Source organism: Myiozetetes cayanensis, unplaced genomic scaffold (genome assembly GCF_022539395.1).
Source record: "Myiozetetes cayanensis isolate MyiCay16 unplaced genomic scaffold, myiCay2020 scf6-25, whole genome shotgun sequence".
NCBI lineage: Eukaryota > Metazoa > Chordata > Aves > Passeriformes > Tyrannidae > Myiozetetes > Myiozetetes cayanensis.
Genome location: NW_026087853.1, coordinates 21,038,529 through 21,063,772, shown reverse-complemented (window position 1 = coordinate 21,063,772; position 25,244 = coordinate 21,038,529). Strand labels below are relative to the sequence as shown.

General features: G+C 42.1%; 1 protein-coding gene across 2 annotated transcripts in view; it reads left to right on the top strand.

Moving 5' to 3' along the window:
* The window catches only part of ESRRB (estrogen related receptor beta), a 125,187-nt gene that overhangs the window by 64,580 nt on the left and 35,363 nt on the right, over positions 1-25,244 (top strand). For both annotated transcript variants that reach the window (XM_050335330.1, XM_050335331.1), the window contains exon 2: positions 22,547-22,956. In XM_050335330.1, the coding sequence (XP_050191287.1) occupies positions 22,547-22,956 (410 nt within the window). The remainder of the gene's footprint in view (positions 1-22,546; positions 22,957-25,244) is intronic.

Sequence of the window (25,244 nt, the reverse complement as noted above, 5' to 3'; positions counted from 1 at the left end):
TTCTACCTTCCCCTCCCCACCATGGTTCCCATCTTCTTCTGATTGTTTCTGTCTCACTAGTGAAATCCAGGGCTTCCCAGGACTGCATCACGTATCTTTTTGAGCCACTGAAGGTTTGCTTCTCCTTTCACCTCAGCCTAATCTGCAGTGTTGCTTTGCCCCAGACTGGATGAGTTAAAGTCTTTGAATTCTACCAGTGTGAATGCTATGTGGCTCTGTTATTCTGGGGAGCTTTGTAACTTGAAGAAGGGCAATATTGATGGGTTAATTACTTCCCAGGTCAGTAAATAGGGCAAAGTTATTAATCAGGTTTATCTCCTGGGCAATTCTGCAGTATCATCGTTTACTTCTCAAATTTAGGACCCAAATGGCCAAAGGCTCTTTAAAATGAAAGTTCCAATAAGGAAACTTTCCTTGGTACCAACACCAGACAAGGTGACCTGTGGATGGCTGATGCTGGAAGTCTCTGTACTAGGAGACTTCGTCTAGTCTCTGTTCACCATCTTTTTGTCTAATGTGCTCTGCAACCGTATGGCTCTGTTGACACCCAAGGAAAGCTTAATGGTATCCACAACAAAAATATTACTTCCTTGTTCCTTCCTTCACCACCTGTTGGCTGTGCTAACGTTGCATCTTCACCTGTCTGTAAACTGCCACCTCCAGCAGCACTTACCTTTATTGTGACAGGGTGCCATTCAGCAGGCTCCCTTCAATTTCCCAGGAAAATGGGAACCACAGATCACTGACCCTGAAGTGCAGCAATGAGAGTATGAAATGTTTTGTTTGGGGTTGTAGGAGATCCTTTTCCCTGTCTTGGATTCAGTTCCAGTTGTCCTGACTTACCCACTAGAGCTAAAATGTGACAGTCTGTTTCTGTAATAACAGGAGAGGAAATTGCTCTTTAAGAGCTGAGACATCACTGAACATGCCAGGTATGAGAACACTTCTTGCCCTTTCATGTGCACAGGTCTAAGTTTCTTCAACTCCCCTTTCCTATAACCAAAAGTTAAAAAAACCTCAGTGATCTCTATCCAAAGATTGTCATCTTGTATAATAATAGGCTCCAGACTGACCTCCATGGGAAGTAGATATTACTGGATATCCCATAGAATGTGCATAACCCCACATTGTGAAAGAGTTAACAATAATTAATTTTTTTTCAAAATGTGTTTTCCATATGCATGTTCTGTCTCCTGCCCTATTTCCTCTGCCTTTGAATATTGAGGTTCTTTGTGAAGTTTATCCTGTTCCATGAGGTCTAAAAAAACCCAAGAAAGCCTCCTAGTGGAAGGTGCACATGGACAACACATCTTAAAGCTCCTAAGGCCAGCAAGTTGGCAGCTCTTCTTTCTTTGTTTTCCAATGAGTGAGTATATGAAGAGGAACTAGAGTTTCATGTAGAACGTGGACTTGAGTTCTGAATGTGTCCTGGCTATATATTTATCACACTGGAACACTGAAATGTACACTGGGTGTTTGAAAAACACAGCAACAGTTTGTAAAGACAGTGAGGAAGGTGTGTGAAAATAATGATGCTAAACATTGCAAATGAAAGCAAACTATTGAAAGAAGAAAAGCAACAAATATGGAGAAAGGAGGACTCTGTAATCTTGCAATATTTGATGGGGCCTTTTTTTTTTTTTGAAGTGTAGTGATGCACCAGTTACGGTTTTGTTTCTTAATCCAAATTTTTTTCTCTCAGCATTGCAGAAGGAATTTGATATCATGGCTTGAGAACATGAAACAGAAGACAAGCAGTTTTTTTATTTGCAGGATTTTTGTTTTAATACCATTTTAATAATTTTAAGAGTATAATTTAGGTTCTAATGTTTTGAGTGCTTGAGTTTGGAGACCTCTGTGGCAGGTTTGAAATTAAGGAAGTGTGTTGGACTGAGCGCTGCAGGGTAAATCTCAACAGAGACTGTTAAAGTCATAGGCAAATGTGGGTCAGATTTACAGTATTGCAGAACTCCAAGACTGAAATCCCTGTGGGCTGTATTGTCAGGATGGCTTGATGTGCGAGTCGAAGGTACCCATTGCTTTCTCCACATGCCGTGCCTTTTTGGGGCCTTAGCATGTAATACCAGGTTTGCACAGCTCCCCTTCTCCTGTCTTGTCACATGCAGAAGTTCAACAGCTAGGAAGAAAGAAAGAGACTCCAAAGTGTCAGCTCTTAGGGTACAGTAGTTGCCACCTGCCCTTGGGAAGGCTGTTATGCCTGTCTTTCCAGCTGGAGAATAAAAGAGCACAAAATCTTGAGGCTCCATCACAGATCTGGTTCTTCCTAAGTCACAGAGAAGTGTGCTGCCTTTGTATCACCCCTGGGGTAGTCCATATGCTTTCCCATCTGAGGAAATTTCCTCTTCCTCCCAGCTGTGTGCTCCTGCTGCCCAGGGTATGTTCCTGGAATAACGCTGCCTGTGACATAGCAGATCAATGGGCACAGACCCAAGTCCCCTCTCCCAAGGATCAATATGATGTTGGACTATGATGCTGGGGCTGGCATTGCCTACTCCTTTCAGGTCTGGCATCAGCTAGCTGCAGCCTGCAAATAGAAGTGGAGCAGTAACGCTCTGCAACCTCGATAACCCATCCTCAGGAGCCTGCCAGAGTCAAGGGGCTCCTTGCTGCCACCACAGCCAATAGTGCCATTTCATTAGGCTGGAAAGGTTAATTGCATTGAAAACTGGCGTCATCCTCAGCACGTGACCGTTGTAGAACTCCACAATGGTGTGAGGCCTGAAGCTGTCTCAGGGAAAGTGGAGCCCCTCTGAGCTCTGAAATTTTACTCAGCAAAATTGTGTAGAGCAGTTAGACCCCATATCTGCCACAGCTCTCTTGCTGAACCCTTTTATTTTGTTTAGAGGAACCTGGTGAGGGGGTGAATGGTGAGTGTGGTAGCTGTGTCAGAAAGCGCTTGCTGCTTCATACAGCCTTTGGATTGTATCCTGTATGCATGCGCGCAGTAAATGTGGAGGAGCAGCTTATACAAACTATAGGTTTGACTCTGAGCCTTGCAACATGAAGAGAGACCTGGGAGTTGTGGTCTCTGCACATTGCTGCTTTTCACTGAAAAGGCGCTACAGATCCCTCTCTGCTGCAGAAGGCCACCTCTGTCCTTCCAAACTCTAGGAACTGTCACCCGTCTGAAAAAAATCCAAGGGGAAGGCTCCTTCTGTTGAAGGTTGGCCCTGTGAAAGTTCAAGTGGTCTCTTCCAGTGTGTTGTTAGGCTTGTATGCATGTTAGCTTGTTCTGGGTCAGAGAAATTTATTCTGTGGTTGACTTATTTTTGTCAGGATTTACTGGGGAGCCTACTGTGTATGTAGAATGTCACAATTCAATTTGCCAACGAGAGTTTCAGAAATGAAGAATATTCTGATCATCTGAAAACTTATGAGGATCTAAGGAGCATATTCCCTTATATCTAAAGAGGAATTTCTATTTTTGCAGTGATTTTTTTTTTTAATACAGATTTTCTGTAACCTTAGCCAGTATCCTCTTGTCCTTTTGTTAGGAACAACATCTTAGAAAGCAAATAAAGACTGGTGTTGGGTTCTAAGATTTGGCTTTCTATTGTGTTTGAAATGTTTAGAGGTGCTTTTACTGGAAATACAGAAACAGAGCAGAAGATTATTCCCCAGTCTGACACTGAAAACCTTGCAAAACTGGAGTATTTACAGATTGCCTTATTCTCTGGTTGGTGAGGACTAAGCAATGGTCGGTCTATTAAATAAGCAGTTGCAGCTTCTTTTATAAACTGTTCTGTCTTGCCTTTGTAGTCACCTTCTTGAGTAATCTTACTAATTTTTTTTTATTTTTCATGTCAGAACATTGGTTTCAGAGAAGAAAACCCATTGCCATAGATGAGAACTTCCTTGCTAAACAGAGAGGTGAGGGCAGAACATTGTGAAGATGCTGGGCGTGCATAGCAGTTGATCTCTAAAGGGAACCCCTTAGCATACACTTAGTCACATCTCTGCCAGGATGTGGCTGTTGTGGCATCCCAGTTATATGTGCCCAGCACCAGGGCAGTGCCTAGCATCTTGTGTGTGACTGCAAGGCACATGTGTGGGAATAGGAACTCCCCTTGAACCTCGTCAGCTGATTTTCCACTTTGCCCACTTCTTATAGATTCATGTGATGGTCCTAAAAGTCTTCACGTGTTCTCATTATGTCTAATTCCTAACACATATCAGGGCTCCTGTCTCCTCTGCCCTCTGTGCAAGGACCTTCTGCTGCAGCTTGACAGGAAGTGAATGAACAAAGGGACTTCAAGGTCTGAAGTAGAAAGACAAGAAAGGAGGAAACATCTCGGGTTCAGGAGAGCTTTATTGTGTTTTGAGGGGCTCTTCCAGTGTGCAGAGGGTTCTTGGTGGGAAGGGCACAGTGAAGAGCTTTCTCTTTAATACAGTGTGTGTTTTATCTCCGCAGACTTCTTGCAGACTTAGTTTAAAGATCTTAGCTCAATACCATTAGTGTATCTCTGCTGAAGGCCCTTTATAAAATTGATTAGAAAGTGGGCTTTTGCATGTGTGTGTGTGGGCTCTAATCTGATTTGAGTCCGAGATTGTATCTTTAATTCAGTGCATCGTGGCAACTAACTCACGAACTTCACCGAGAGTCAGAGCCCCTAATTTGGTTTGAGAATACATTAGCAAAACGAGCTCAGAAGGGTCCTTTTCTGGGAGAGGAGGAGGGGGTATCTTGAAGGGGGGCCTTGGGGAGGATGGGAAGAATTGGCTTGACAGAGAAGAATTGTGGATTTAAACAAGATCCTGGGCATGATATTCCTGCAATGGGTCCCAGGAAAAAAAGGAAGGAAAGAAAGATTGATTGATTGCTGGCCTTGCACAAGCTATGAACAACAAAGTGAAGCTCAAAGCAGGCTTAACCCTTTGCTCCCACGCAAAGAGAGAGAACTTGATGTGCTCTTTGTCCAAAGCTGTTTCTCCTCTTCCCATTCCTTTATCCTGCTCTGTGGGCTGGTGCTTAAAGCAGACACTAACATTGCAGGAGTACTAGTATGCTTTTGCTCTGGGAGATGATCCACACTATCAAAACTTTTCGGGACTAATCCAACTTGAAGTAAAAATTAAATCATGTGTGTCTCTTTCTTTCCTCCTTATTTCATGAAATAGAAAAGAAAATGTTAGAAAGAAATAGACAAGCACAGCTGGTCTTTGCAGTAGGGCAGTGAAAGTGGTGTTTTGCTCCAGGTGATATGTAAAAACCAACTCTAGGGATTGCTAGACTTAGCGGAATAGATATGTACATTCACCAATGGCTTTATAGCTAACCTTGACTCTTCAGATCCCATATTCCTATATGATATGAACTGGGGGTTGTGTAACATTCTATATGATCCATCAGTTGGAGGGGGAAGGGGAGGGGAAGAAACTCTCCAGATTCTCCCTGGACCCTTTTAAATAAGGAATTATTTTAATTTAAGAAATTGTTAAAGTAAATGGAAGAGTAACTCATCTGAGATGCTGTTGGGTGCTATAAAAATACTCAAGATAGGAGTAAATATTTAATTTTAAAATGTAATTAGTAAGCTGTTAAACATAAAATGTTTGCTGTGTTAATTCAGTTTTCTGGCTAAGCACACAGAGATGTCAGAAAACTCCAAGTTCTACCTTCTTCAGTAGCAGTATTGTATTCCTCTTGCAGCTGGGTACTATTTCCTCTTGCCAGGAATAGTGTTCTAGGACTTGTTGCCTACATTTTTTTAACTGGTACGATTCCATTTATTGCAAGGGAGCTTTACTGGGTTATACCCAGTCTAGCCATTAATATCATGTCTGACTTACATTTTCAAATGGTGGCTCTTAAATTGTGTTTGCAAAGTATTTACAAGATGTCCATTTGATTGCATAGGCAAGGCACTCATGGGCACAAATGACTAACATAACTGCAGCTCTGTGTTTGTGAGTGAAGTTGCCTGAGCCATTGGTTTTGCTGTAAAAGTGCATGTTTTTTAGTTACAATTCAATATTTGTGTTTGAGAATACGACTCTCTCTGTGCAATGGCATGTTATGGTTTGTTTAGGCAGAATAACACCAAATCCCCTGACTTAAATATATTGCAAAATGTTCAGTATAATAGTCCTTTATGATACATGTTTCCATAACATTGCTTGAGTGTAAAATCAGCCATGACCACAGCTGCACAGAGGACACAACATATTCAGAGAAGATCTAAGGCCCTTCCTCTCAAGCACTGCATTTTGGAAGAGAGAGCTGACTGTGCTTTCAGAAATTAGGAATCACAAAACCAGATACCTTAGAAATAGAAGACTCTGGCCGTAGGTCTTACTGCCATTATTTGAATATACATCTGGATTGATTCAATGCCTAAACTCAGCCATTGAGACACCTTCTAGTAATTATTTTAGTTAGCCTTCATACTCTGTAGATAGTATACCATATGCTTAGTTGAGGTTCCTTTTTCCACCTTCTCTGATGAACTGCTGAGGTCAGCAATTTTATTTCCTTAGCTTGCTCTGATGAATTTTATTTCTATACTAGCCTTCCCATCCAGACAACACTGCAGTGCAGAGAAATAATCCAATTTTACTTGATTATTAATAATTACTCTCAGCTGCTATTTTTACAGTTGATTGATTAGAATAAACACTGCTCTGATGGAATACACCAGAATCCATAACACCTCCTCCATGCTTTTCTGGGCACAATGTGAAGCAGGGGATTGTAATGCAAACTGGTATTTTAAAATGTGCCTTCTTGCTGTTTTTTAACTGGGTGTGACCAAAATTTATTTCTCTGGATTGGTGGAAGACAACAGGTCCTTAATAATGTCTCTGTTTTGAAATCCAGTACTTTTGCTAAACAGACATTTTTCCATTGTTCAATATTGAAGCTGGACAAAATAACTTCAGTTTTTGTTTTAGTCTTCCAAACTGATCATAGGCTATAGGTTTGAAGGAAATGTGCTTCATAGTTACAACCTCGTCCCTCTTCTGACTGGTTGTGTATCCCTCCACCAGGTTTACAGGCCATGAGTCTCTTTGGAGGGATCTCAGCTTGTAGTTCATTGAAGTTTGTGCTGTGCCAAATTTGACAGTTTCCTTTTTTTATTCAGAAGGAGCATATTACAAGGCACTCTCTCAACACCTCCTGGCCTGAAACCCTATCCAGCAGTTCTGCAGGGACAGAAGAACTTTAAAGTGCTTGCAGATTTCTCAAGAACTAAAACACCTCAGCTAAATTATGCACAAAAATGAACATTGATGTTCATGTTTGCACCAGCTTAGTGCACAGTCAGGAACAACCTTTCCTAGCACTGCAATCCAGTCACTGTAGCTTCCTTGCTGATCCAGTCTATTTTGTACCATATGCTGTGAATGCCAAGTGGTGAGCAGCACTGCAGCCAGTAGTTCAGGAAATCAGAATAGGCAGCTCAGGTGTAGCTGAGAAGAACAGTGATTTTCCTACAGAGTAGCCACTGTTTAACCCTGTGGACTGAAATTCCCTCTGGGAAAGTGGTCGGTGCAGCATGAGAGATGGTTAAGATACTTGTAACTGTTTTGATTTGCATTTTGTGTTCCTTAAATTCATCCTGTTTTGAGATCAATGCTATTTCCGGGTTGGGAAAGTGGGAAATGAGAAGATTCCTAGGACATGGACAGGACTTGTCTCCTCTTTGCAAGTGGGAAAGTTGTCAGGGGCATTTAGAGTGTTGATTTATCTGCTTAGGATGAATCCAAAGAAATCTCCTGTTGGAGAGAGGGTTTTAGGGAACCTGTTGTTGCTGAACTTCCTCTCTTGGAGAGAGGTGCACAGAGCAGACAGGCCTGCAACAGCTGGCAGCATATGACTTCCAAGGCATGCTCAGGCCAGTGAATATCACCCAGAGATGCAGATGTGTGAATGGATGCACTGTATTCTATGATTTGTGATGTTTGGTTAGGGCCATCAATCTGTCCGGTGTGTCTGGCAGAAGAATGTTTATTAGTGTAGGTGGGAATTTCTGGTTTACCTTGCTTTCCTTCCCAGGAACATTTGAAATAAAAGTGTGTTTGAAGGAGGAGTAGGTAAACACTAGAAGACAAGTCTCCAGAAATCCAGTGAAGGGCATGGGATAACTGCAGTGTTCAAAATTCAGGTGACTTTTCAGATCCTAAGGTCTGGTTTCTGTTCAGCTCCATAGAAATCACAATTTAATTTCAATAGGAGTTGGATGGAGGCTTAAATGACAAGCCAGGATACTGTCCCAGCTACTTCTGATTTATTTCCCTTGTAGCCACAAAATGCTGGGTAGGGTTCAAGTGGCAGGTAAGGTATTTACACTCAATTCCAACATTTTTTCCTCAGCAGGCTGTAAAATGAAGCATTCTTTTGGGGCTCACAGATGTGTTAAGGAGTAGCGCTCCTTGCCATGAGTGAATGAGAAAGAAGTTTCATTCAAGCTCTCATCAAAGTGGTTAGAATGTCCAGGTCAATTTTTGTCAACTGATAGGGAGCCAGGGTTTCAGAGCTTCTGATCACATGCCAGCAGTGATTTCACTGTGATGCAGAAGGAATAGGGTAAAGCTTAAATGGCACCAGATGGAAAAATAGAGCTGCATTTCTCTAGCAGCATTCAGCTTTCAAATCAGAGGGATTGATTTTTGGCTGCAGGATGCTCCTTGACACATGGTTAATCCCTGAGTAATACAGAATGACAATTTTATATGAGTTGATGGTGCAGATTCCATGGTACTCTTGAACTTCCAGAACTTTTATGTAGAGTTCCACCTTTTCAGATTATTTAGATGCAGTTTGTTTGCCAGTCCTTATCTCTCTATGATGATTAGCTAAAGGGGATAGCATGAAGTGTCAAAACATTTCTGTATATGTCAGAACATGTGTATATCTGAATGCAGATAAATAGGGAAAAGAGACCTGCTCAGTGAAGCACAAGCAGAGAACCTTCTAGAAGATACAGGGAGGGAGCTGCATGGAAATTAGAATTTTGGTTTGCAGAATATTTGTTGTTTGAAAATGTTATTTTATCTCAAACCTGACTGCAACATGGAATTTTAAGCAAACTAGAAATTCCAATAAAATTTATTTTGAAGAAAGTTCAAATATTTTGTTTCACTATGTTCCTGAAACACTGCATGATTGGTCAGTCAAACACATGTGGCAGCACATGACAGGCCAAGTAAAGTGCTAGGAACAAAGCAAAATTAAACATCTCATTTTCGTTTAGAGTTGTTTTGGAAATTCCACAGTTCAAAATATTGCCAAAATGGACTTAATTCTATATGAAACAGAATTGCATTTTTAAACAAAAATGAATTTTTGATTAAAAATTTGTAGTGAAGTATAATTGCAAAGGACAATGGAAAAATTAGTTGTTTGGAGGTGTGAGTAGGAGGCAGTTGGTGTGTGAAGTAGCATGTAGGGAGATGGAGATAGGATTAGGGAGTATTAGAGATTAGGTTATTGTGTAGATTTTGTCACAGGGCACTGGGTTTAAAGTACAGTCAGATATAGGAGGAGGTCAGAATTTGACTACGTTATAGAAACAGATTTGTGAAGCCAGTGTTTTATTCCTCTGGCTACCTTTAACACATGAAAACACTAGCTACTCACACTACTTACACAGGCAAATCTCAGAGCTGTGACGCTGAAGAAAGAGGTTCAAATTCTGCTGATAATCTGGAGCATAGGGTTTATATGTCCATCATTCTGTTTACCACACTCATCTGCACACTCCATTCTGTCAGCCATACTTGGTGGTCGATTGTCAAGGTGTTCTTGAGAGGTAAGTCCTTCAGGACCATATCAGTTGGGAAAGCAGTGACCTGGAGAGCTGCAGGGACTTGCTGAAGTCTGTAAGAAGATTAGCGTTGAGGCTGGAAATCAGACTTTGAGACATTCTGGCTGCATTTTAAGGCCTCAGTACTCTGTACTTCACTGCCCCATGTTGTAAGTACAGGGCAAGTGACTGGAGTCATAATGTGTATGGGTCCTTTGGCTGTGTATGGGGCATGGTTGCCTAGTGGTGATCTAGGTGTAGAATGGTTACCAGAAACTCTGCTCTCAAGAGTGAACTCAGAGAAAGGATGGGTACAGAGTTAGATCTGAGAGAGCAAGGTCTCCAGCACAGACTGATTATAGAGAGATGGGTGTGGGCTTAGTTTGCCAAGGGCAGAGGGAACTAGAAGGCTGGGCACATAGAACAGATGAAGTGTGAGCATGTGGAGTTATAGATCCTGTCTTTATGCATCACATTGATCTCATTCAGTGTGTTATACTTAGCATTTCGTTTATATAATCGCAGGGTGTTATAGGGGTTTGTTTATTTTTAACTCCTAAATGATAGTCTGAATGCTGTCTGGTAATGAAATGGGAGAAATTTGTCTAGGCCTGGCAAAAGATCTTTGTCAAAGGAAATTGAGAGAAATGATGTTTCTTGATTATTTATATTACCTTGTCACCTGGGAACTAACTCCAGACAGGCAAACTATAAATGGGGTGGTGAAAGCACTGACCACCATTTGCATGCATTGTTAAATGGTTGTGTCACTTTGTGATACGTTACATTTCATTTCAGAGTTTAGATAGGAAAAAAAAAAGGCCAAGGGGCATTCTGCATGGGCATTCTGCATGATGTAGGATGAGTCTAGTGCAAAACCAGCCACCTGGTGAAGTATGTCATATGACCATTTGGACTAGAATCTGTCTCATAACTGTATAGTCATTCCTGACCTTACTGCTGGTGGCCACTCACAGACTTACCATTTCTGTTGTGGTTCCTATTACAGATAGGGTTTGAGTGAAACCAGTTTGGGGATTTGGCAGAGGATTCCCTGATGTAAACAGAGTGCTGAATTAACAGAGATTAACACCTGCCAAAGATCTCTCTCTTACCACTATGTCTGGATGGCCTTTTCTTGCTGTATCACCACCAGATTCTCCAAAATCAGTCACATTGCCCAGAAGAATGCAGCAAGGACTAAGGGTTTCCTCCCTGCAAGTTAACACACAGCATTCTGCATCCATCTCTAGGGGCTCTTGGATACTGTTGAAGCTGGGCTCCAGAAATTGTTTTAGAAATGACCCTGTTTGCCCTGGGTTTGCAGTTCTGACTGCCAGCTTGTCATCAGACATTGATTTCTATTTCCCATTGCTCTGAACTCTTGCATAGCTTGCACACAGTGAGCTCAGCTGTTGGGGTTGTCCACTGGAGGGAAAGTCTTTATCTTTCAAGACCTCCTGCTGTCTAAATATTTGGTAAAGCTGTGTCATAAGTGAATTTGTGCTTCTGCCTATCTCCACCCTTTGTCCATCCAGGTTGCTCATCCTTCTCTTTGGCACGTGTCTGTTCCCCTTCAGCCCTGTACTGTCTGTCCACCTTCTTCTGTTTCTGTGCATCTAATGGAGGTTGGTAATCCCGTTAGGTGCTTGCAGCGGGCGCTGCCGAATTTGCTTGTGAACGCCTGTGCCAGGTCGAGTGTCATTGCCAGCAGCACTCTTGGCGGGATGAAGGTTGCATTAGCGAACAGTAATTGAAATGCAAAATAACATTTTGATCGAGCGAGCAGGCTGTTTATTTATCAGATCAATAGCCAAAATGCCCCATCTGGAGAAGTCAGCGTGATAACAAGTGATAGCATTCCAAGGGCAAAGGGAACAAGCACAGCGGGGAGGACATGCCGTCAGGGTGAGCTGGTTTGAGTTGGGTCACATCGGGCCGTCAGTTGCTGAAACTTGCTTCTTTTTAGGTCCCTTCTTTGAAGAGGGCAGTCCCTCTTCTAGTAGTGTGAGAGAAGGTTTGTTCTCTCTGGACAGAGAACAAACTGCTCTTAAATATGAGATCAGACAGAGTGCAGACATATGTAAAATCATGTAAGGTCTTCTTCCTCTCATGCTCTGGTAGAGATAGGACTATGACTCAAGGTGCAGACTGCAGATGATGTGGCTCAGTTAGGCAGTGGTTTTTTGATTGTTTGTTTTTGCTTTACTGCATTATGTTTGCTGTAAAGGTCTGAACACTCAGATGATGATCAGGAAATATGAAGTCATAGTTTGGCTTCTATACCAAAGCTGCTGGAATGGTATCTAGGTGCATCCACGTGATGAGGAAAGGAGGGATCTGGAAGGGTGGGTGTGAGAAAGGGGTTTGAGTATATTTGCACAATAAATTTATTGTATGTACGTATACCTGCTATACACAGATACCCAACAGAATAAAGCCTTGTAACACTTGTATCTTGGAAAGATGCTATATGAAAGTGTAAAAGCAGCTGTGTAGCTTCTTTGTGGGTGCCTGACTGTCTGTCTCTCTGCTTTGCTGTATCTGCCTGGTAGCTTCTGCTTGACCATTAGTAGGGATGCGAAAGACAAGGAACAGGAACTTAAACTGAGGTTGAAGAGCTTGCACACTTCTGTTTTTTTCTTTTGTGTTCCAAAATAGTAACAGGGAAAAGTGGAAACTTAATGGGATGAGGAAATAATATATTCACCATGACAGAAAGGAATATTTCTGTGGGGTTTTTGTAATCACATTTAGTTAAATTTTCCAACAGTGCTGCCAATTTGTGAGAAAAATTGAGGTCACTAAAAAGTATTTTGCTTTATAATTTGTTTGGGTTGAGTTGGGGGTTTTAGGGGTTTTATTTGGGGATTTTTTTGCTGTTGTTGTTGTGGAGTTTTTTGTGTGGTTTTTTTGTTGTTTGTTTGGTTTGTTTGGGGTTTTTTTCAGTCTAGAGAAAGGAACATGCAAAGTTTGCAGAATATTGGGGGAAATTACGTGTTTGTTCTGTTGTAGGGTTTTTTGTCTAAAGAGCAGTTAACTGGCCATGGTCTACTCCTCATCTCTGGGTTCAGACAAGTAAGAATACAGGATACTATGGGGCTTCAGATAGGTCTGGGCTTGAGTGGACTGGAAACTGCTTTGTCGGTCAAAGGATATGGGGACAGTCTGGAAGATGGATGAATGAAATGGATTTAGAATAAGTCATTAGGGTTAGAAGCTGAAATTTAGGTCAGATATAGCTACCTACTTAATATATGCAGTGTGTGATAAGAGATTTGCTAAATACCTACCAAGGGTGGGAGTTTAAAGACTCAGCAAAACCGAACCTTGAGGTTATTCTAAAGAGGTAGCTAAAGATAATCCTGTATGTTATAGCAGTCTGAGATGTGCAAAAGGAAAACAGTTTCCATGTGTCATCTATTTTCCTTACACCTGTGGTATTCATTAGCTTGAGAGGAGCCTGGTCTACAGTTAACTCTGTCATGTACTCACTTTCTTTTCTTTTTCAAGTGCTGTATCTCAGCCTCACTGTGTAGCACAGGTTTCTTGTCTGTTCTTGTCCCCATGTAGTTCTCTTCTGCTTCAGTCTGCTCTGACAGCCCAACTCACTCCAACTTCCACATTTTGCAGTGATTATGGAACTTTTTTACTGTGCCAGTGTTAATCTGACACTGCTATCTTGCTTTGCTACTGTATTATCTTAGAAATGCTTTCTGGAGAAAGCACTAATTGTCCATTGTTCTTTCCCATTCTGTAATTTACGTGGAACTAATTTCAGTCAGTTTTTTCAGAATCTGTCAGGTTTTGAGTAATGTTTCTAATGATGAGGCACTTAGTTATAGATTTCTCTGAGAGCTACAGGTGGAATCTAGGCAAAGCCCATCTATTCTGTCTGGATTTTCTTGGCAAGGGTGGGAGAAGGAGGCAGAGTCCCACTACAACTGTACATTTTGAAGCATAAGAAACAGAAACCTTCCCAAAAAATATTAACACCTCAAAAGCAGGGAACTTCTAAATGCATCCAGGTTGAAGAACACTCAGGTTCAGATTTTGTCTCAATAAACCTAGAGTCCTCCTTCAGTAAACTAGTATTCCTAAAGAATGGTTAATTATTAAGTCTCTTTTCATATTTGTTTCTAGAATTATGTCCTTGATGTGTAAGCATCTCCCATCCTAACTCCTTGCTCAAACACTTAGAAAAATTAGGCAATTCCTCTGGGTCTCTCTTTTTTTATGCCATTGTTCACTATGAATTGTAGGCAAGGTTGAAGAGAGGAATGCCTTCAATGAATAACTTGAAATGCAAGGAAGTGTAGGCTAAAGAATTCACACTGGTGGCAATATTCCCTCAGAAATCTAAGAGAGTAATGAGTGAAAGAAAAGGTCTGTGAGAGATGAGGTGTTGGATCAGGCTGGGATGCAAAAGTAAATGGTATATGAGTGGCAGTGCTTGAGGTTTTCCTTTCCTTGCTCATTGGAAAAGGTGGAAGGAAAATTCTGATGTACAGGAGTTTGAAGTATGCTTTACTGAGCCTCTTGTTGTGTGGGTCTCATTCACAAGTGTCTGAAGGACACTGAAGGTATTTAGAGAGATAGAGATTATAAGTGCTCTAGATAGGTTGAGTATAAAGACTCAAGAAGAAATGAAGGTCTAGCTGAGCATTTTAACAGGGATTGAGTTGCAGCTTTGCTGTGAGCAGGAAAAAATTGTTGAACTGCTGTGAGCCGTCCTCCAGATATAGAACTAGTGGGGGAAGAAGTGGAAATGTGGAACACAAAATGATAGCATGGTAGGGGGAAGGATAAATAGCAAACACCAAGTCAACCCTGGTCTTTGTTTCGTGGTGGTAACAACAGTAAGTATAAGCAAGAAGCATTAGCTCAAGTGCTAAAGCAATTCACTCTGGAGGGAGTGCCATTAAGTACACCAGAGGGCAAGGTACCTTCAAAAGGCGATGTGTTAATAAGAGAGTGAATTGATAATATGTGTCACACCTCCAGATTAATTGTTACTTCATCTGTGTAGTACTTCTTACCATTTACTAACAAGACTGTTGTCGTAAGGGTGAAGAGAAATTACAGTAATGAGGAGAGGGATGAAGGCTAGTAGGAAATCTATAATGTCTTCTGCCCATGAGAGCCTTTTTTATTTATTAAGCAGCCTGCAGACAGTTTGCTGCAGCAGCTTTTTTCAGCGTGAGCTAACTTGGGCTAGAGAAGATCTACTGATATGTAACTGGGCTCTGGTTGTGCAATGGGTCAAAGGGATAAAACATCTACTGGGCATTAGACAGCCAAGTACTATTTGTGTAAAAGCCTGAATATGAGCATTTGCTGTCTCCATCTCTTTAGCTTGCAGAAGAACCCACCTTGTGCCTCTGTCATCCTTGCTGACCAAGGAATATCTTCCTCAGTCTACGTGGCAAAACTGGTTTCATCCAGTGACACCCTTCAGTAGATCTCATACAACCCAGTTCTCTTCAGGAATATCAGGGGAACTGATCCTTGGAGACAGTTCTCTAGATAGGTTCTTGGAGTTGAGGAGCTCTGGGACTTTGCTGGCTTCCTTACATTTTTTCATTTTAGCTTCTTCAGGCTCCTGACTCAAAACTTCTTCCCCTGACCCACCATCAAATTATGAAGCAAATGAAAAAAATCTCTATCTCCCTTCAGGCTGCGGGTGAAAGGCAGGCCAAGTGTGATTCATTTTTACAAAATAAGCCAGGTCCAGATGCCCAGGAAAGCGAAAAACAACAGAAAATGGTTGTAATTGGAATGAGGATGGTGTAGCTCTTTTAGAATAAAATGCTGATAGTTGGACCTTGTCACAACCTGGCAGACCAGGGTGGTGAACTACAGATTGTTATTCGTGCTATGGAGTACAAGTCACACAGTGCTTTCCACCTCAAATTAGAGAGCAAGCTCTTCAGCCTTTTTGTAAGCTATGGTTTATGTTTCTTCCAAAGACAAGTAGGTAGTGTTTGAGTGGGCATATTATGGACAAATGCCTTAAAAACTGGCTGTCAGGGGCTTGCCCCATACTCTACGGAATAGGAGAATAGCCCATGAAAGCCAAAGGGAGCCATCACTAGGAAACATGGTAGAACCCTTAGAAATCAGATTTACACTCCAAAGAAAAATATTTAGATCAGTCTGAGGTTCTGACTCTTTTGTCCTTAAGAGCAATGATAAATAATGTGATTTAAACAAAAAAACCTCTAAAGTCTATGCACTGGTAACTTGGTGATTTATGTTTATGATCATGCCCATCATGCTTGTACTACTCAAGCTCTTGCCCACCCTCAGAGAGAAATTAAGTTTGTCCTGGGAACATGATATGTTTCTGTGGGATAGAATAAGCCCAGAAAAGACTCCTCAACTGTGGCTGATAATGACTGAGTTACCCACAGTTAGCCACTGTACAGGAGTAAAGCGGCACATTGGCAGATCCCACTGTTGTACGGAGAAGAGCTATCAGTATAGATAAAGAGTATCTAGATGGCGTGTCTCTCATACGGAGTAGAAGAGCAGGAGAAGCCAGTGTGGGTACTGACCCCTTGCCTCCCTAGCATGTTAGTGGGTGTTTTCACAGCAGAGAAGCAGGACTGGGAGCATGTGTGTGAGCTGTCCATGGTAAGAATAAGTTGACCAACAGGTGTGAGCATCTCAGCTCCATGACATTAACTCTTTGCACATGTGACCTAAAATTACATTGGCTGTTATTGCAGCTGTCACATCTAGCCTGTCACTTGGAAAACATTATTTATTTCTGTCTCCTGTATCTAAAAAAAGCCACCTGTCAAAGTTTGGCTTGTTACTGGAGTTGGAGACAGTGTTTGAGAAGCCGATCTACATTGTTTGTCCACCCACTGTGGGTTGCAAAGCTCTCTCATGTGGCCCACAAAAGACACAAAGTCCGTGTTACCTATGACGTGCACATTTCATTTGCACATGCAGTGCAGATTTATGTCATCTGAGCTAACAAATACTGATAGCAAAAATAGGCCTGTACCAGAGAAGAGGTTGGATGTTTTATCCCTGTTATCACTGGTGTTTCTGCAAATTAAAGCTTCTTTGGTCTTTCATGACTGGTTTAAAAATATCTGTACAATCCAGAGTGGGCTTTTGTCACAAGCTGGTGCCTGAAGTGAGCAGCTTTATACTGGCAGACTTCTCAGTAAAACTTCGATCTAATGTGAGGTTTTCAGGACTAAAGTGCGGTTCCACAAGCACAGCTGTATGGCACCTGGAAGTTACAAGCTGTACAGGGATCTTGCCTGCAGGGGTTTTCTGTTCTATGGTTCTTTAGAAAATCAAGATTTCGTTCTGTCTGGAATCCACATCCAGTGTGAAAACCACCCAAAAAAAGAGCTCATTTCTGACCTTCTATGTTTCTCCTTGTGCCCAGAATAGGGAAGACTTTGCCTGAGGAGGGCCTGAGTGTTTTCTCTCTCCCCTTCCATCAGTTGATACTAGTTCTACAGTTGTATTTCAGCTTTCATCTTAATGATAATTTCAACCATACTCTTGGAACAACATGCTGGCTCGATGACTTTGTAACTTTTTCAGACAAGATTGGTGAAGGGACTGACTACATGGCAGAACTTCTGGATGTTCAGATGCCCATTCCATACCTCCTCCAGGAAACTGGAATGCGAAACTGAGCTATCCTTGCATTTCCTATTAAAGATGAGGATTCAGCCACTAAGGAAGCTCAGCAGCATTGCCACTAAACTTTTTTTGAACCAGTTAGGAATATGGAGTGCTGCAATGGAGAAGGTGCAGAGTCATGTGCTTAGGTTTACACGAGCACTCAGATGCTCAAATGATATTAAGTTACTGAATTGTGGATGCTTTTAGCTGATAGACAATTCTTCTGATGAGAAGTTACCTTCTGTTACAAAGCTGGATATTGTTTTGGCTGTCTTGCTAAGCAGGTGTGAGTGGTGGGCCTTGCTTTTTCTTGGGTCAGGTGAAGGCTTGTAGATACAGACTACTGAATTATTGTAATTTCCATATCCAGAAGTGGGGTTAAAGAGGTGAATGTAGTTACAAATTATTATTTCTGGCAAAAATGACTTCCAAAGATGTGCAGTAAAATAGCCTTATCTGCACCAATTCCAAACTTGTAATCCTTGAAGTTTAAAAGAAAAAAAATTGAGGCCAATATTTACTGCCTTAATTTTGTAACACTAGTCTTTTGTCCCTTTCAGGTCCTGTCCATCTAGCAGTCTTTCCCTCTCTCATTATTACTGTTGTTCTCAAGAGAGCGCTAAACTCATAAACCATTAATGGCTAAATACCAGCCATTGTAGAGAAACAGCAAAAGATGAAAGGCTGGAGAAGAATTGGGGAAACTTGTAACATTAACCCAACATCACTGCCCAAGGGAGAGAACACTAATGGATAAAAACCGAAAGCACAATCTTGGCTTGGTCTAAATCTTTGTATTTACATCCAGAATCACTGAGATCAGAGCATGTTTGTCTGAGGGCAGTTGTAACCATATAAAGGCTAACAATATTGTTAGTGATAAATAGCAGTGAGTTTATGAAGCAAGAATACAGCAGACAATAACCTTTCTTGATACAATTAGATAATTAGCGAGCAAAAGTATGCAGTGAATAGACTGACTCTGGATCATGCATGGGTTTTTGACACAAAGCTGTGCAAAATCTTATTAGGGAAATTAGATCAAATTGGGTTTGATACAAATCCTGTGAAATGAATCATGGATTACATGACAGAGTGTAAACAGAAGGGTTAGAGATATTCTTTAGCCTTCTGCAAAGGTGATGTTCAAAAGGGCAGTGTTTTGACTGTAAATATTCATTAGTGGAGGAAAATGTAAAAGCAATCACTCTCAAATTTACAGTTAATAGACCTGAGAGGTACTAGAAAAAAGATCAGAGTGGAAAAAGAAGAGCTAGCCTGAAAAACTGAGTGTTATGAACAGGCTTTGGTAAAACAAGTGGCAATTAGCACTGTGTAGTTTAAAGATGATACTGGATCTACTTTGGAACAAGGAGAATCTCCAAATTTCATGTTGCGCAGAGCACAGTGGCAAAAGCAGCTTATGTTCAGAGAGGTCCCGGTGAGACAGTAGCTATCAAATGATGTGAGCTGACGTGCAACCTGATGTCTGGCAAAGCTACTGCTCAGTTGGTCCATATGTCTGCCCGGCTGTGTGCTTTCCAGAGTGACTCTCCCCTGTAGTGCTGTGGCATTGCGCTGTGCAATTCGGGGCACCTTGCTGCAAGAAAGACCCAGGCTAGTTGGAACAAATCCAGAGAAGGACCACAAAGATGCTAAAGGGATTAGAAAGAATGACCTATGATGAGGAAAGGTGAAAAGAACGAAATGTTTAGAACCTTTAAGCCTGTTACATGGGCACAGAAATAGTAACGGAGTTTCCTGTGCCAGCACGGAGGAGAGTTGGATCAAGTCTCTCTCCTTTTACATTCCTATTAAGGTAACTAGAGCCGAGCAAAATGACTGTTCATCACTTTGAACTCTTTGCAAGAAACATTTAGCTGTTCTTCTTGAAGTTCAAGATGTATCTCATTGCCAGGGGACACTCTGACTCTGTTTAAAAATCAGCACGGGATCTCCATGAGACTTGCAGAAAGTCAGAGACCAGAAAAGAAAAACACAAACTCTGAAATGGCTGAAGTCACCTTAGCTATAATTTTTGATCTGTCTTGGTATTAAGGGCTTCTGCCTCTCAAGCATGCATTCAGGTCTAACCAGCACTTGCTCCCTCCTGGAAGGGAACAGGAGGGTCCTCAGCTGGAAGGATGTAGGGGGTTTGTTACTTACTATCCCTGATTCACTATCAAACAGTCACTGTTTGCATGCCTTGGGAAGGAAAGCTCCTTAATTGAAGTTGTGAGTTGAGAAGACTGATATACCTTCCTTTTTTTTTTTCCCCTCCACTGGAGGGAAATATCTCAGTAAGTCCTGGGCTATTTAAGCAACAGAAGCTGGAATTTGGACTCGTCTGATGGAATTTGCCAGTACAGCTCATCTCCTTGTCATGCCTTTTTTGTAGTGTTGTCCTCTGTCTTCCTTTAAAATTACAATTCCAGCTCCTTTTACTGTGGAGTTCCTCAGTGCTGAATAGTGTTTTATGGTTCTTTTGCCTTCCATGTTGCTGTGTCCTGTGATCCTTATCCTTTACCACAAATGCACTTCTCAGGTAGGGAGAGGCTCCAGAACAAGGTCAGCACAGCAGCTTTCAGCTTTTCTATGAGATGCTAAGATCCACTCTCAGTTAGCAAAGCTTCGTCTTTGTCCACATGGTCAGCTGGCATTACCTCAGAAGTTCTGCAGTCTGTCTAGGAGCCCTGGGGGATTACAGACGAATGCACCTGCAGCAATTATTCCTGTAACTGCTCCATGACCTCTAGTTCGGTGTGGCCCTCTGGGCAAAAGCATGGGTATTTATCAACTCATCACAATGTCTCTGAGGTGGACCAAACTCTGGATTCCTCTCAGGTAACACCAGGCAAAGCAGCCGAGGAACATGAGATGCCTGCCCATACTCTCAAGGTCAACAGGCTTGCCAAATAACAAACTTGACTGATCGATCCCAGAGATAGGAGATGAGGTCAAACATTGAGGATGAAACAGAGAAGGGAGAATTAGGAGATACTTGGGTCAAGTGAGATCATAAGGATGCAGGATTGTGAATTTGCTGCATATCAAACATCTATATTCCTATCAACAGACACACAGATGTGATATATATATGTGTGCACTCCAGCCTTGCTGATTCACAGAATATTTTGTCCTTGTCCCCTGACATGTTTGACCTCTTGGCAGAAGGAGTTGCCACAAATACCAGATAAATAGGCTGAAACTGAAATAGAAATAGAAATTACCCACATGACCATGGTATGGTAACTTTAAACCAGCAGAGCTTCCAAAGAGAAAAGTCAAGCATCCTTAGTCAGTCAGAAATCTTTGGCCATGTCATCAGAAAAATGTATGTGTTTAGTTTTTCTTAAAGCCTTTGACAAATTATCTTGCTGAAGGGAAAATTTAACCTCTCAGGTTAATACTATTATCAATTAAAAAGTGTCAGAGACTGAAAGAAAGGGTAGACATATCCTACCCAGAGAAGAAAGAGAAGTCAATTTTCAGCATGATAAAGGTTAACACGAATCACCCACAAAGATCAGTATTGTGGTGTTTGATCCATGTGTTAATGATCTGGGAAGTGTGTGAACAATGAGACTGCAGATGACATCAAATTATCACGAAAGACTGAAGAACTCCAGAGGATCCTAATAAAGCTGAGTGTGTGGACTGCACAGCACAGTGGTAGATGAGATACGGTGTTGACCATTGTAAAACATTGCACAACAGAAGGCAATAATTTGATTTTTCATACATCCTAATGGATTCTAAATTAACTGCAGTGACTCAGGAAAAGATGAGGATTGCAGTAAGTAACTTTCTGATATTCTCTGCTGAAGAAATGGTAGCAATTTAGATTTTAATTTAAAGCAGGAAAAAAAGCAAACAGTGTAAGAAGTTTATATAATAGAGAGGCTGAAAATAACACTGAAAATATTGTAACATCACTACGTAATTGATGGCGTGCCTTTGTCTTTACTGTTGTCCAGACCTTCAGCTGGAGAAGTGATGGAGCAGTGCCAGTTTCATGCTGCTGAGGAGCTGGCTCATTGAACTCTGTTCTGGACCGAACAGAAATAGCCAGACTAGAGGAAGTTCAGAGATGGATGATGAAGCAGATAAGAGATGTGCAAAACTTCTGCATGAAGAGCAATTATATAGATAATGAAGAGCTGAATGAGGAGAACATGGCAAAACTACATTTCCTGAGGAGAGTCAGGACATGTTCAGGGAGTCTCAAAGGCTGCAAATACATTATAGGCAAATAAAAGTGGTGTTTTTTTTTTTTTACTTGTTTGTACACTGTACAAATAATCCCTGGAACTCATTGCTGTAGATATCATAAAAATTAGCAGTGTTCTAACAAAAAAGATTAAACATTTATATAAGGAATAAGACAATCTGTGAACTAAACTAAATAAGAATAGCTTGCAAATTTGGTAAAGATTCCATAAGCGTTAGAGTATAATCATCTCTTTAAAAAGGGGGAATTTGCGTGTCCACGCAAAAGCCCAATACTAGTAAATAGAAGAAAGATTAAGATTTAAGATTGAGCCAGAAGAAATTTTTGATCAGATTATTTTCCTTTATTTTCTAAGCTCCTCTTTTAGTGATGCTAGTGTGCTGTAGAGTGGAGGGTACAGTGGGGGGAGAAGACAAATTCAACTTGAAAATTAATCAAAGACTTCTGTATTACAGATGAAAAGTTGAAAATCCAGTCTGAACAGGTCCTTTCTGCGTGGTTTGTTCCAGAACTTTTTGCTTAAACCAGGGCAGCATATTCTCAACTAACCAAACATCTTTTTCACCTGGCCTGCCACAGGCAAGCTGATTTCTTTCTGGTGTCTCAGGGGTAGATTGTGCCTCATCAGCACTGATGCCCCTTCCCAGCACTGCATCCTGTCAACAGCCTGATAACATGATCTACACGAATATTCTTGTCTTTATTCTAATGTGAGTTTGTGGGGAGCAGGTGGGCTATTGTATTGATGTTCCTGAAGAAGAACCTGGATGGGGTTGAACTGTCTGAGCCAACTGGAGTTGAACTGAGGTGGGAAAAAGAGGGCTCTCTTTTGACTAACCTGGAGCTAGGTTTGTCCAGGAGGTCACTGAGTGCCTTTGCTCTCTCCCTGCAGGCTGCTCGGCAGAATGGCCACGGAGGAGCGGCACCTCTCCTCCAGCTGCGGGTCCTTCATCAAGACCGAGCCCTCCAGCCCATCTTCTGGCATCGACGCCATCAGCCACCACAGCCCGAGCGGCTCCTCTGATGCTAGCGGTGGCTATGGCATCACCATGGGTGGCCACCCCAATGGCCTAGACTCACCCCCCATGTTCAATGGCACGGGGATTAATGGTGGGTCCTGCCGTAAGCGTTACGACGACTGTGCCAGCGCCATCATGGAGGACTCACCCACCAAGTGCGAGTACATGCTCAATGCAATCCCCAAGCGGCTGTGCCTGGTGTGTGGGGACATTGCTTCTGGGTACCACTACGGCGTGGCTTCCTGTGAGGCATGCAAAGCCTTCTTCAAGAGGACTATTCAAGGTACGGTGGGAAGGAATGGAAACTTCAGCATTCACTCCATAGAAGTAGAGGGCCACGATCCCAGACGTTGCTGAGACTGCAATGTCGCATAAAAGGGGGAAGGGGAGAGTGCATGCAATGTACCTGAGTCTCCATCTTTTTGTATGCTTCCTCTCTTCCTAATCAGCTCTGGTCCTCCCAAATGAACATGGACACGAAGTTAGGCTATGTGGTGATAGGAACCTTTGCCAAGTTCCTAGCCTGGCTGGCTTTCATTAAGATGCAGCTTCTTTGAAGATAAAAACCTAGTCACTGAAGAAGATAAAGATACCCTGTTTGTGTCAGTCTTACTAAGGATGAGAAAATCCTCAGGTGATTTTGAAAACCTCAGTGTATGCATGAATAGTTGAATTGCAGTGCATTGCTCCTGCATGTACAATTCAGATATGAGGGGTATGGCTGTGTCCTGACTGCCAAAGGTGTGCTTGCAGATATGCACGTGCACAGCTACAATATAGCCAAAAGCAGTAGTGCATCCAGGTAACCTCCAATACCCGTGGATCCTTGGGTGCACTCGCTTACGCGTGCCCCATGTGAACGAACATGGCTGGGCATAGAGATGCTCCCTTTATTTCCTACTTTCTCTGACTGTAAAAAGGACAGGATCATTCATCTTCCAGTGGAAAGTGTATTCAGTTCACCCAACTAAGGTGGGTTGACTGGAGACAGGTGTCCCGTGAGCAAGCAGCTGTTCGTGTACTTGGCTGTTGGCTGGGGTCAATCCACCACGCCAATACTGCCTTGTCTCCTGTGAAATGAAACAAATGCACATGTGGAGAGAGCACTCATTTTGTTATTTAAATGAGTCTCATTGCACTCTGTTTCTGGGGATGTTCACCTCTGGAGCAGACAGAGCAGTCCAGGGTGCAGTTCATCCTAGGTCTCTGCAAAAGTCACAATTTCTAGCTTGGTTTCTTAGATTTTAGGTATCTCTCCTTCTATTATCCAGCTGTGGAAATAATCACTCTTCCCCACTGACATTTTCTTCTTTATTATGCCATGTGGAAATCAGTACCATCTCTAGGACATTGACCAGTTCTCTGACAGGGCTTTGTGTGATTTGTCATTGCTTAATCTCTGTGACTGATTGGAAATTTTTACTTGCACTTCTGACTGTCAGCACTAACTCCATCCCTCCTCCAGCACTGGACCCATTCCTAGTGTTTCTTTTAGGCATATTCAGGTGCTAAAGGAGAGACAGGGTAGCACTCTGAAGCAAAGTCCTAGGGGCTCCTAATACAGCAAGAAACAAGAAAACTAACTCCTCCTGGGAGCAATACTGGAGTACCTCCGTGGCAGAGCAGAAGAGACCTGGAGAAAGAGAAGAAGACCTAGGGACTTTTGAAGAGTTTTCAGAGGGAATCAAAAGAAAATGATGCAGGGTAGCAGTATCTAGAGCCTGTGTCAGCCTGAGTGACGTGTCAGCTGACTTAATCCCAAGAGGGGAGAGTGCGTCCTTCCCACCGCCTGTCCCCAGCACAGCCATATTCTTTCTCCCTGTGGTTCCCTAATTGATTGCCTGTTAACGTGTAACAGATGGGAGAAAGAAATAAGTGGAAATTTCTCTCACCCTGTCATCAGCTTGCGCTGGCGACTGAGGTACCAAAATGCTTTTATTCCAAAGAGTGTGAGAGTCAAGTGTGCTGTGCCTGAGGGTGAGCAATTTCATCTATGAAGCTGAAGGCTGAACCCACAGGAGTTGGCAGCAAATAGGGCTGCAGAGGTTGGTTGAGTCAAGGAAGTGCACCGTTCCTGGGGCTCTGCTGCAGTGCACGCGATATCCAAGTATAGTCCTGAGTGCACAGGGAAAAGGATTTAAGGATCATGTAAAAGAGAAGGCGAGTGGCAAGAGCATTTACAAAAGCTGTTTATCCTGCAGCTCATATTCAGTGTTAAGCATCTAACAGACAAAGTGAAAACATCTTCACTCAGTCTGCCTAACATTGCAGAAAGCTTGCAGATGTGTATGTTATAGTATTGGATTCCCTGCTAGTATCAAAAGACTTGCCGTGATTTGGTATTTGGGAGTGGCATTAACTCAACAGCTAGAACACAGAGATGGAGTGATGACCCCCAAATTCCCCAGATGCAGTAGGTAAATTCATCATCATCCTTTTGTGGTCTCAGACCAGCCGCTTCACTTCTCTGTGCTTGAGTATTGACAGATGAAAATCTAATGAATAATATGACAGTACTTGTTCTGCTGGCCCTATGTTAGGTATGCATGCTGCCATAAAATGGGTCTAAAT